Here is a 12745-nt window from a genome sequence, read left to right as displayed (position 1 = left end):
TCTGGCAAGTAAACAAAAAAATTTACTAGCCAATGGCGATTCAATTGCCAAGGTGTTCGTAGAGGGCTGTATGTTGTCACTGGTTATCATTGTTTCAACATGTTATGGCGTTGTGAATCCACAAAAACATTCTCTCTGTCAGTTCGCTGTTAAAGAACAATTCATTGTCTGATAAATGTGAGGTAATGTTTATAGGCATGTAAACAGTGGATTAAATTAGGTTAAAGGTGACATATCATGAAACTCTGACTTTTCCAGGTGTTAAGTACTATAATAAGGTCCTTGTGTGTGAATGAGAACTTAGTTTAGTACTCACATGCTTGTGACAGCAGCTTTCTGTCCATGTGCTTCCGATATGTGCGCTCAGAAAACCTTATATTACATATTGTAAAAAGGGGCATAATATGTCACCTTTAAAGTGTCACATCATAAATTGCTGCTCTTTTTCTATCCTTTAAGCCAAGGGATATCCTTTGTGGAGCTGCAGACGAGGTGTTGGCTGTGCTGAAAAATGACAAGATGAGAGACAAAGAGAGGAGGAGGGAGGTGGAGCAGTTGCTGGGGCCTGCGGACGACACACGCTACCACGTCCTAGTCAACCTGGGCAAGAAGATCTCTGACTATGGTGGAGACAAAGAGCTTCAAAATATGGGTAAATAATTTAGGTCCAATCTGAGTCTTCTCATCATGATGTTCAGCTAGGTCACACCTCTCTTCTCTTTTGCAGATGATAACATTGATGAAACCTATGGAGTCAATGTTCAGTTTGAGTCTGATGAAGAGGTGAGCTTCTACATGCTGGTTGTTGGTGCTCTGATTGGTTTTTTTAGTTATTGAGGTGACACCAGCATGTATTTGTTTATGTGTAGGAGGGCGACGAGGACCAGTACGGAGAGGTTCGGGATGAAGGCTCTGATGACAGCGAGGGAGAGGAGGCAGATGAAAGCAGCACCCTGACTGCTAATGTAAGTCACATGTCCCACGTGTTTCTGCACACTTGGTCATAGAGCACTGGTTCTCAACCAGGAGTCTGGGACCTATTAGGGCCAAATTCCAGGGTAGTTTTAGTTATTTTTAAAGTTAATCCATTTTAATTTAGTATTTAGTTTATTTTTTTATTAAGATGTACATCATGAATCTGATCTCATATTTTGAGTTTATTTTATTACTGCTGAAGTGCAATAGGGACATATTAGCTTACATAAGAGGGTTTTAGAATATTGTCTTCAACAAAAGGGGGATTTGGAGTTGAAAATGGTTGAGAACCACTGACAGAGTCAAAAATCCAGCCTAACATGTTCTTGTCTCTTTAGCTGGGCAACACAGGCGATGTAATGATGACCAAAAAGAAGGATCTTCACCCCCGAGACATTGATGCCTTCTGGCTTCAGCGACAGCTCAGCCGCTTCTACAATGATGCCATCGTGTCTCAGAAGAAAGCAGATGAGGTCTTGGAAATCCTTAAGGTAGGGATTTCTCAAATTCTTGGAGACTGAGAGATTTGTATGTGTATGTCTTCCTGTGTGGCTGATTCATTCCTGTCTTTGGTTAGACTGCCAGTGATGACCGAGAGTGTGAGAACCAGTTGGTGCTGCTTTTGGGCTTCAACACATTTGACTTCATTAAGGTCCTCCGCCAGCACAGGCGAATGAGTAAGTAGATCACAATAGTCAGGACTGTGATTTCTGAGATTATGTTTCCAATACTGGAAGTGTGAGCAGTTTAAAGGTTTACAAGATTTTAAAAAGCATTGTTCTTTTTTTCTTGTCATATCCAGTCCTGTACTGCACCATGTTGGCCAGTGCCCAAAGTGAGGCTGAGAAGGAGAAAATCATGAATAAAATGGAAGCTGATCAGGATCTTTCCAAAGTTCTTTACCAGCTGCAGGAGACTGAGAAAGAGGACATCATCAGGGTCAGAACCTCCCCCTCCTTATTTAGTTGGTTTAGTTGAGAGAGTTTGAGATTTTACCTGTTTAAAGAAGGATAACCTTTTGTGAGCTTATGATCTTTTTGTTTCTTTGCAGGAGGAGCGATCTCGCCGGGAGAGAGTAAGAAAGTCTCGTGTGGATGATCTGGAGTCTATGGACATTGATCATGGAGAGGTAAATGACTTTTTTTTTTAAAGCTACATCTACTACTTCAAGCACTTTTTAATTTGACCGCCCCAGTGTTCATGTGACTGTCTTATATTTTTGCTGTGTTCTTTGTCTCTAGGCTGTGACCTCGAGGCAACTACTAGATCTGGAAGACCTGGCCTTCTCTCAGGGCAGTCACTTCATGGCCAACAAGCGTTGTCAGCTGCCTGACGGCTCCTTCCGCAAACAGAGGAAGGGTTACGAGGAGGTCCATGTGCCCGCTCTCAAACCCAAAACCTTTGGTGATGATGAGGTATTTTCCTCTATTTTGTGATGCATTTTCTTCAATTATTATTTGTTTCTGGTTGTTTGGTTATTACATCAAATTACCACACAAGAATACACAGCTGTTCAAAAGTTTGAGGTTGGTAAGATTTTTAATGTTTTTGAGAAAAATCTCTTGCTTTCAGTTAAAATGGTATACTATTTTCTTTTTTAATATATTTGAGTAATTTATTCTTGTGATGGCAAAGCTGAATTTTCAACAGCCATTACTGCAGTCATGAATGTCACATGATCCTTCAGAAATCATTCTAATATGCTGATTTGCTGCTCAAGAAACATTTCTTATCAATGTTAAAACAGTTGTACTGCTTAGTATTTTGTGGAAACCGTGATTCATTTTTCAGGATTCTTTGGTAAATAGAAAGAACAGCATTTATTTGAATATTTTATAAATAATATAATGTCACTTTTGATCAATTTAATGCATATTTGCTGAATAAGTGTTAATTTCTTTCAAAATATATTTTTTTCAGTGATCCCAAACATTTGAAAACTAGTGCAAATAGCAATGTATTATGAATTACTGGTTTATTGCATCTATGTAATTTCACTAGTGTCTCACAAGGATTCTCTCATTTTCTCTCTCAGACATTGGTGGCTATTGAGAAGCTGCCCAAATATGCCCAAGCTGGATTCGAAGGATTGAAAACCTTGAATCGCATACAGAGTAAACTCTTCAAAACCACATTGGAGACAGATGAAAACCTGCTGGTTTGCGCTCCAACGGTTAGTCTGCCGATAAAGGCACAACTGTCCAGGCGCTGGCTAAAAATGAACATCTCCATTAAAATCACAATGTGCCAAATATGATGCACCATAGACCTTAACTTGAATTAACTTTAAGATTTTTACCCTAAAGGAGACTCAGACTTTTGTTTTCCATCTTTTCCTTTGACCTGTAGGGTGCTGGCAAAACGAATGTTGCTCTCATGGCAATGCTCAGAGAGATTGGAAAGCATATCAACATGGATGGCACCATCAATGTTGATGATTTTAAAATCATCTACATCGCTCCCATGCGCTCACTAGTACAGGAGATGGTGGGCAGCTTTGGCAAGGTAAGACTGCATTATGCTTTCCCCCATCATTTCCTGTAATTTAGTATCCTTCAAATGAGTAGCTATAAATAGAATTACATTTAACATTTACATATAGGGTTGTGACGGTGAGGAAATTTTCCCACCAGTTAATCAACGTGTAACAACAACGATAATACCGGTATCACTGTGGGGGCAGGGGCAGGGGCGTTTCCTCTTTTCCTCGCTTTTAAATAGCTTGCAAAAGCGGCGTGCGCATTTTACTTTCACTTTCAAATAGCGGCAAATAACGTCTTAGATAAAAGGCAAAAGTCAACAGGCTTTTCAAAATTCAAAATACTTTTTGAATACTTTTTGAACCTGCATTTCGTTTCGAAACTAAATCATCTGCCATCGTCTTGTCTGTATCACCCCACTCTTCTTGTCAGTCAGCTCGACTCACTCTCCTCACTGGATAAATGAAATCTGATCTGTGATGTGACTGTCGTTCGGCACGCTGCATTGAGCAGCCGCGTTCAGTTTTTAATTGTAGTGTCTGTTCTTTTACTGAACTAAATGATTTTAGTTGTCAAAATGATTGTGGGGGTCGGTGCCGCGGTGTGCAAGTGACGTAACCGGTGTTGCGGCTTAACAACGGTATCACCGTCTATCGCAGCAAGCCTAATTTATACTTGTTTAAAATTGTGAAAGTATTGTCTCTAAAACATTTGTTGCTCTGTCTGCAGCGCTTGGCTAGTTATGGCATCACTGTTTCTGAGCTGACTGGAGACCATCAGCTGTGTAAAGAGGAAATAAACGCCACCCAAATTATCGTGTGCACCCCAGAGAAATGGGACATCATCACCCGGAAAGGAGGAGAACGCACATATACGCAGCTTGTGCGCCTTATCATTATTGTAAGTAATCTAGAATACTCAGATTCCCTTTTTAAAAGTTTTTCTTTCATGTTTTTCCAATTTAACATGTTCTGTCATATAGGATGAGATCCACTTGCTGCATGATGACCGTGGCCCAGTTCTGGAGTCCTTGATTGCTCGAACCATCCGCAATGTGGAGCTGACACAGGAAGACGTGAGGCTCATCGGCCTCAGTGCCACACTGCCCAACTATGAGGATGTGGCAACCTGCCTTCGTGTGGATCCATCCAAGGGACTCTTCTATTTTGACAACAGGTGAGAAATGGACTGCTGTGGTGAAATAGTGTTCTGCAACAATATGTGGATAACATTAAATACGTTTTTGGTCAAATAAAATATGTATGTTGGATGTTTTTCTTTTTTAGTTTCCGGCCCGTGCCTCTGGAGCAAACTTATGTAGGAATTACAGAGAAGAAGGCTATCAAGCGCTTCCAGATTATGAATGAGATTGTCTATGAGAAGATCATGGAACATGCTGGAAAGAATCAGGTGAAGCTGAACACAATAACTACAGTAGTCAATATTTGAAGTGGATCAAAAAGGTTCATCAAAGTTGTCCTAAGACAAGAGTGCATTTTGGTTTTAGGACAACTTTGATGAAAGGTTTTGATCCACTTCAAATGTTGACTAGTGTAACTAACTAGTTCTTTATCAAATGTATCCTACCATTTTTTCAGTCACCCTTCTGTTTCCTGATCATTTATTTTCCTTTTTCCTAGGTGTTGGTGTTTGTGCACTCGAGAAAGGAGACCGGAAAGACGGCACGTGTGATCAGGGACATGTGTTTGGAGAAGGACACACTGGGGTTGTTCCTGAGAGAGGGTTCGGCCTCCACTGAGGTCCTGAGGACTGAAGCCGAGCAGTGCAAGGTTAGCTCACAACTAACACAAAAGTGCTGCACATCAGATACAACCTCAAACTGATGTACACTTAAAACAAGACCTACATAGAATCTGAAAATTTCATTCCTCAAAGAAATATGCATACGTTTTTTAAACATTTTGGCTTATGTATCATCTTACTAAACAGAATATGACAATAAACTATTATAGTCTAAATTAATTATAATTGCATAAATTATAACTTGTAATATAAATGTATAAATTGTAGCGATTTTATGACTGCAAAAATAAATTATAATTAACTATAATTTAAATAATTAATACATTATTTTATTATGAAATAATTAGTAATAAATTAATTACAGAAATAATGGCAATAATTTCAAGCCAGTTTCAAAGATTCCCCTTGTCTGCTATTGTTTAATAAACATTTAATCCCAACCCAAACCTACACCATTGTTCGAGCTGTGATTATGTCCAACATTTCACCAAATTTATTTTGTAGGTTTTTTTTTTTTTCTCTGAAATTAGTATTATTAAATGGCCCCAGCTTCATGGTCTGGACACACATTTATTGTATACTGATTTTGTTTACCATTTGTTTTCTTTGTTGAGAGAACCTGGAGCTGAAGGATCTATTGCCATATGGTTTTGCTATTCACCATGCTGGAATGACCAGAGTGGACAGAACGTTGGTAGAGGATCTGTTTGCTGACCGTCACATTCAGGTTAGTTTGTAACATTCAGCAATGTCAAGAACGTTTTTGATTATTTCTTGTTCTGAAACGGAGAGCATTGAACCGTGAATGTGTGTTTTGTAGGTATTGGTGTCTACAGCCACTCTGGCCTGGGGTGTGAACTTGCCAGCGCACACTGTCATCATCAAAGGCACACAGGTGTACAGTCCAGAGAAAGGCAGATGGACAGAGCTGGGAGCCTTGGATATCCTACAGGTCAGTAGTATTTCTACACCTATTTTGTACTGTGAGTTAAATGGACCACAAGTAATGACTTGACTCTCACTCAACCTTTGTGATGCAGATGCTGGGTCGTGCTGGCAGGCCACAGTATGACTCTAAGGGAGAAGGTATTCTGATCACTTCCCATGGAGAGCTGCAGTATTACCTGTCCCTGCTCAATCAGCAGCTGCCCATCGAGAGCCAGATGGTGGCCAAACTACCCGACATGCTCAATGCTGAGATAGTGTTGGGCAATGTGCAGAATGCCAAGGTGAAGTATAAATGTATTTGCAAAAGTTAATTAGTCAGCTATTTTTTTGTTTTTTAGCTTTAATATTTTTATTAGTAAACCATTATGAACTTTTGCAAGTTTAGGTTAATTTAGGTTAAAAAGTGTAATTATGTGAGGGACATGTTTCTAAAATACAAAATATATTATATTGTGAAATGAATTTAAAATGTAATGAAGACCATTTAATTTTTTCAAAATTACAAAGAACTTTTATATTATAATTTTATATATATTTATAGTATTGCACATGCCTATTATTAGTATTCCTCTGTAAGCATCTGTTGCTCTGTTTTGTTACTGTTTTCAGGATGCTGTAAATTGGCTGGGTTACACATACCTTTATGTTCGGTTGTTGCGGAACCCCACTCTATATGGCGTCTCCCATGACGACCGCAGCAGTGACCCCCTGCTAGAGCAACGAAGGATGGACCTAGTGCACACAGCAGCCACCGTCTTGGAGAAGAACAACTTGGTCAAATATGACAAGAGATCTGGCTGCTTTCAGGTACACACAGTTTGCCATATTAACCTACTTTTCTAAGCAGCTCTGGGAATGTCTAGATTATTTATATGCACAATCAATTCTGAGATTGTACCGGCTTGAAATACCCAACCCAGCGTAATGGGATTTCAGCATGGCTGCCTGAACGCATTGATTAACTTTTAAATGACAGCAACAGATGTTGTTTAAATGATATTTAATTTGTTCTGTTGTAGGTGACAGACCTGGGCCGCATTGCCAGTCATTTCTACATCACCCACGAGTCCATAATGACATACAACCAGCTGCTGAAGCCTACACTGAGTGAGATCGAGCTCTTCAGGGTGTTCTCGCTCTCCTCTGAGTTCAGAAACATCACCGTCAGAGAGGTATGTGCCTTATCTAATTAAACCAGCTGAAACATTGGAACAAAACTCTGCCGTCAGGATCTAAGCTACATGGTTGTAATGTTCTGATTGACAGGAAGAAAAACTGGAGCTTCAGAAACTGCTTGAGAGAGTCCCTATTCCAGTGAAGGAAAGCATTGAAGAACCCAGTGCAAAGGTAAATGCATTTTATAATGTCAAATACAGATATGCAGTCTTATGATTGTCTCTCTTAAATTGAGTGTTATATCTGTTTCTCAGATTAATGTGCTGCTGCAGGCATATATCTCTCAGCTCAAACTGGAGGGCTTTGCTCTCATGGCTGACATGGTCTATGTGACGCAGGTCAGTGACATCATCCTATCTTATGTAAAGCACTAATTGAGCAACCTTTAGTTGAATCTCTTCAAAATCAGAGAATATGCATACATTTTCTGTATTCATGTTCTGTTTGATTCTACAGAGTGCTGGCAGACTGATGAGGGCCATCTTTGAGATTGTCCTGAGCAGAGGCTGGGCCCAACTCACCGACAAGACTTTGAACCTTTGTAAGATGATCGACAAAAGGATGTAAGCTGTCATGATGCTGCTGGTTTTTGCCACTTGTACAATGTATTATTTATTATTAGGGATGTAACGATTAACTGCGAGCCGGTTGAAAATCGATTAAAATATGTGACGATTCAAATCGGTTGAGATGCTAAACAAATTGCGATTCATTTAGGGGTAGGAGTTTATATGAATGCATGTCTGAGGGGAACTTGCTGTCTTTAGAAAAGTTTAGATGGTATTTTTTCTTTTCATCTTGCCTCTGTAAAATGCATATTAAAGTTCGTAAGTGCAGCACTGCTTTGATTACAGCGGAAACCAAGGAAACGCTTTAAGCGCCACCTGCTGGCAGAGAGTGAATCTGCGTCTCATACTCGTCTGCTGTGTGTTTCATGCAGATATTTAAGCAATAATAAAAGGACATATTTATTTATAATTTGTCTTAAACCTCATTTTGTAAAAAAAATCGAATCGTGAAATCAAAATCGTGAATCGAATCGTGAGTTGAGTGAATCGTTACATCCCTATTTATTATCCAATGTGATGTTCATGCTGTTGGCTTTTTTCCTTCAAGGTGGCAGTCGATGTCTCCCTTGCGTCAGTTCCGCAAGCTTCCAGAGGAGGTCATCAAAAAGATTGAGAAGAAGAACTTTCCCTTCGAGCGCCTCTATGATCTGAACCACAATGAAATTGGTGAATAGTGGTTATGAATACATTGTGCAAGTCAAGTATTGTCTTTATGTGCCAGTGTCTATAAAAGTGGCATTTTATGTAATTGTCTCATGATCACTCTTTCAGGTGAGTTGATCCGCATGCCAAAGATGGGGAAGACCATTCATAAGTACGTCCATCAGTTCCCAAAGCTGGACCTGGCAGTTCATCTGCAGCCCATCACACGCTCCACTCTGAAAGTGGAGCTCACCATCACTCCAGATTTCCAGTGGGATGACAAGGTCAGTCTTAAAAAAGATCAGTAAATGACTAATAATAATAATGAGTTTTATTATTACAAGAATAAATAATTTCAAATAAATGAATATTTAATTTTATACAACATTTTAATGTTTTTTTTTCCCAGTATTTTGACATTGAGCTAGCAAATAAATGTCTGCTTCTTTCAGATACACTGCTCATCTGAGGCGTTCTGGATCTTAGTAGAGGATGTGGACAGTGAGGTCGTTCTTCATCATGAGTTCTTCCTCCTGAAGGCCAAGTATGCTCAGGATGAGCATCTTGTGACTTTCTTTGTGCCCGTGTTTGAGCCGCTGCCACCACAGTACTTCATTCGCATAGCTTCAGACCGTTGGCTGTGTAAGTTTGCAACTTAATACTGCAGGATGTATTACTAAACCGTATTGAATATTTAAAATACTAATTCAGTATGGCGTTGATGTAGTGACCAAAATCTGTAAGGATAATGAAGTATTAGAGGTATTGGGGAATTATGAAGATTTTTTTCTCTCTCTTTTTCCAAGCATGTGAGACGCAACTGCCTGTTTCATTCCGTCACCTGATCCTGCCTGAGAAATATCCTCCTCCAACTGAGCTGCTGGACCTGCAGCCATTGCCCGTGTCCGCTCTGAGAAACGCAGCCTTCGAGAACCTCTACCAGAACTTTCCCTTTTTCAACCCAATCCAGACCCAAGGTACCTGCCTTTTATAGACCATCCACAGCACACTATATATTGGACTGAGACTTGTAAATGTAAACTATTCTTGTTTTCCTCAGTGTTCAATGCAGTGTACAACAGCGATGATAATGTCTTTGTTGGCGCCCCCACCGGCAGCGGGAAGACCATATGTGCTGAGTTTGCCATTCTTAGGATGCTCCTACACAACTCAGAGGGCCGCTGTGTCTACATCACACCCATGGAGGCTCTGGCTGAACAGGTAAGTCCATAAATATCTGCCTTTATGGAAATTGTCTTAATGTAAACGTTTATGTAAACCTCAAGAAATTTAAAGTTAAATGTCATGATTGAGACATTATTTTTTGTGCAGGTCTTTATTGACTGGTACCAGAAGTTCCAGGAGACTTTGAATAAGAAGGTTGTCCTGCTCACTGGTGAGACGAGCACTGACCTCAAGCTGCTGGGTAAAGGTGACATCATCGTCAGCACCCCAGACAAGTGGGACATCCTGTCCCGCCGCTGGAAACAGAGGAAGAACGTGCAGAACGTTAGTCTCTTCATTGTAGATGAGATTCATCTCATTGGAGGTGACAATGGAGTAAGTGTTTGTTTATTCTGGTTTCTAAACAATGATTATTAGCTGTTAAATCACCAGAGATCATTTGTTTCGGTTTATTTCTAATTTTCTGTCTCTTGTAGCCTGTGTTGGAGGTGATTTGCTCCAGGATGAGGTACATCTCCTCTCAGATTGAGCGGCCCATCCGTATCGTGGCCCTCAGCTCCTCTCTGTCTAATGCTAAAGATGTGGCCCACTGGCTTGGCTGCAGCACTACAGCCACCTTCAACTTCCACCCCAATGTCAGGCCGGTTCCTCTTGAGCTTCACATTCAGGTTGGTCTGAAGCTCTTTGTAACTTAATTTCATGTTTAGGCACAATCCTGACTTGTTACATTTACAAGTTTCATTTAATCCACCTCACTACTTTTCCCCACTCCTCAGGGCTTTAACGTGAGTCACACACAGACTCGTCTGCTGTCCATGGCTAAACCAGTGTATCACGCCATAATGAAACATTCCCCATCGAAGCCAGTGCTGGTCTTTGTGCCATCAAGACGTCAGACTCGTCTCACTGCTATTGATATCCTCACCTTCTGTGCTGCAGACGTGGTCCCACAAAGGTGCTTGGAGAAGATCTGTATCGCATATATTAGACACTAGCTTTTTATACTGAGTGACATTAAGCATCTGACCTCTATCCTTATTTTTATTCCTGCAGGTTCCTACACTCAACTGAGAAGGATCTGGCTCCATTCATGGAAAAACTCTCTGATGTTACACTGAAGGAGACCCTCTCTAATGGGGTGGGGTACCTTCACGAGGGCCTTTCACCTACAGAGCGCAGGATTGTGGAGCATCTCTTCACTTCTGGTAAGACGCATAAAACAATGTTTTGTAAAACAAGTATAATTTGTTTGAAAACCTTCCAGAGTAATACTGATGTTGTTTTGTTAGAAAATGAATATATAGGTTTCATAAATTTGGGCTGTTTTTGAGCAGCTTTGAGTTACAAGTTCAACGGAATTTAAATCAGTGGAGTTAATAATGGTAATTCTCAGATTATTTGTTCATAATTTCATATAGTGATGAATTATATATTGAAAAAAAATATAATGGATATTGATAAAATATTTTCTTACATCACCCTGCTTTGCTGTAGTTCATGTATAATTTGAAATTTAATTTTTTTTTTAAATGGGGTAGATGCAGTAATAACATAGTAATAACAAAACATTCAAAATTGAAAATGTTTGCTCGTTCACTCATTAATGAAGTTATTAATCACATAAAGTATGGTTTTAGTTCAAAAATACATAAGTTATAACTGTTTCTAAGCTTACATTCCACCAGGTTCAAAGGGACCCAGGAATGCTAATATCATATGTACAGAGTGTCCGTGGGTCCTTAAAATGTCTTAAAATGTCTTAAATTCGGATTCGATGGGTCTTAAATATTTTTGGTCACATTACCGCTAAATCTTCCGTCTGACGGACCTAATGACTGTTTAAAATCATTGGACAGACCGAAGATTTTTTCTTCCCCGCGGTAACGGTTACTGCGTCATCAGAGAGAATTGCAGTAGCAGAATACAGGTTGAGCTCATAGGCTGTATAGGCCGAACTACCTTCTTAATGTTCTCAATAATAATAATAATAATGTAGGTCGAGCTACAGCTGATCAGCCTTCTAGCTAGTTTAAATTGTTTTTTTTTTTACTTGCCTGACCAGACAAATAGCCTGATTAAAACGTGACAAAAAAATAACCAGCGAAGTATCAAAACGCGAGAATGATTCTTCTAATTTTATTAGCCTACATTCAATGTAAACGATTGATTATGGATGATGTATTTCTGGTGTCAAGGTCACGCTGTTGAGGCTCACTCTGTTTGTCTCTTTGTGAGAGACTTCAGAACAAATGAGCGTAACAGCACACATAAGCTCAGAAGAAACACACTGAGGTAAAAATTCAAAATGTTTAGTTTATTCATAACATGATATGACAAGTGAGCTATTTTGCTGAATATTCTCACGACGCAAAAAAACATTCAAAACACCTACAGAGTGCACAGATGCACGCGAAGTCTAGTGTGCGTGCGCATTTACAGTGCGCTCTTTCACTGCATGATTCAGTCTATTAAAATACATTCAGAATGATCACAAATTCAAGACATGGGGGCAGAAAATGTGTATATTTATATATACCACTTCATATAGTTAAATCAATTTCACACGAAGAGTGCCTTTTTTTCTCCAAAAATTACCATATACAAATGTGATGTTGATTTTTTACAACAGTTCAATAAACTAGTTTTTATATACCATATTGCCTGTTTTTGCTCTATTTCTCCAACAAAAATAATTCCAAACAAAGCCACAGCGCTGTTTTGCGTCTTTGAGCAACATGACGGTGTTTCGTTCCTGAATGAATCAAGCGTTTAAATGATTTGGTTAAATCGCAATGACTCACTTATTACCAGTGACTTGCTGCCACCTACTGGTGGTTTTAATTTCACATTTAAAGTATCTTTTCATTTTTTTAAATCATTTAAAATATCAGTGTGCAACGTTTTGTTTAATATATCAAAACATTATTTATGCATTTGTAACTGCAGGTTAAATGCATTCATGTTCTGCATTAAACAGTGTGTAAACACATCTAAATGCCACTTCAG

At 39.4% G+C, this 12745-nt stretch overlaps 1 protein-coding gene across 1 annotated transcript in view; it reads left to right on the top strand.

Annotated features, from left to right (window-relative positions):
- The window catches only part of snrnp200 (small nuclear ribonucleoprotein 200 (U5)), a 21221-nt gene that overhangs the window by 2638 nt on the left and 5838 nt on the right, over positions 1-12745 (top strand). Inside the window, exons 4-34 of the mRNA XM_016533983.1 lie at positions 460-652; positions 728-783; positions 870-965; positions 1314-1466; positions 1553-1652; positions 1778-1914; positions 2027-2104; positions 2217-2390; positions 3011-3148; positions 3325-3480; positions 4185-4355; positions 4438-4631; positions 4742-4865; positions 5096-5245; positions 5836-5946; positions 6040-6171; positions 6260-6448; positions 6777-6974; positions 7187-7339; positions 7434-7514; positions 7598-7681; positions 7800-7906; positions 8460-8578; positions 8684-8838; positions 9007-9196; positions 9361-9531; positions 9615-9775; positions 9887-10114; positions 10216-10407; positions 10516-10694; positions 10793-10944. Of these exons, the coding sequence (XP_016389469.1) occupies positions 460-652; positions 728-783; positions 870-965; positions 1314-1466; positions 1553-1652; positions 1778-1914; positions 2027-2104; positions 2217-2390; positions 3011-3148; positions 3325-3480; positions 4185-4355; positions 4438-4631; positions 4742-4865; positions 5096-5245; positions 5836-5946; positions 6040-6171; positions 6260-6448; positions 6777-6974; positions 7187-7339; positions 7434-7514; positions 7598-7681; positions 7800-7906; positions 8460-8578; positions 8684-8838; positions 9007-9196; positions 9361-9531; positions 9615-9775; positions 9887-10114; positions 10216-10407; positions 10516-10694; positions 10793-10944 (4522 nt within the window). The remainder of the gene's footprint in view (positions 1-459; positions 653-727; positions 784-869; positions 966-1313; positions 1467-1552; positions 1653-1777; positions 1915-2026; positions 2105-2216; positions 2391-3010; positions 3149-3324; positions 3481-4184; positions 4356-4437; positions 4632-4741; positions 4866-5095; positions 5246-5835; positions 5947-6039; positions 6172-6259; positions 6449-6776; positions 6975-7186; positions 7340-7433; positions 7515-7597; positions 7682-7799; positions 7907-8459; positions 8579-8683; positions 8839-9006; positions 9197-9360; positions 9532-9614; positions 9776-9886; positions 10115-10215; positions 10408-10515; positions 10695-10792; positions 10945-12745) is intronic.

This window comes from Sinocyclocheilus rhinocerous, unplaced genomic scaffold, assembly GCF_001515625.1.
Source record: "Sinocyclocheilus rhinocerous isolate Xijiao unplaced genomic scaffold, SAMN03320098_v1.1 scaffold515, whole genome shotgun sequence".
Taxonomy (NCBI): domain Eukaryota; kingdom Metazoa; phylum Chordata; class Actinopteri; order Cypriniformes; family Cyprinidae; genus Sinocyclocheilus; species Sinocyclocheilus rhinocerous.
Note: the sequence above shows the minus strand (reverse complement) of the source record. Positions and strands in the feature narration are given on the sequence as shown.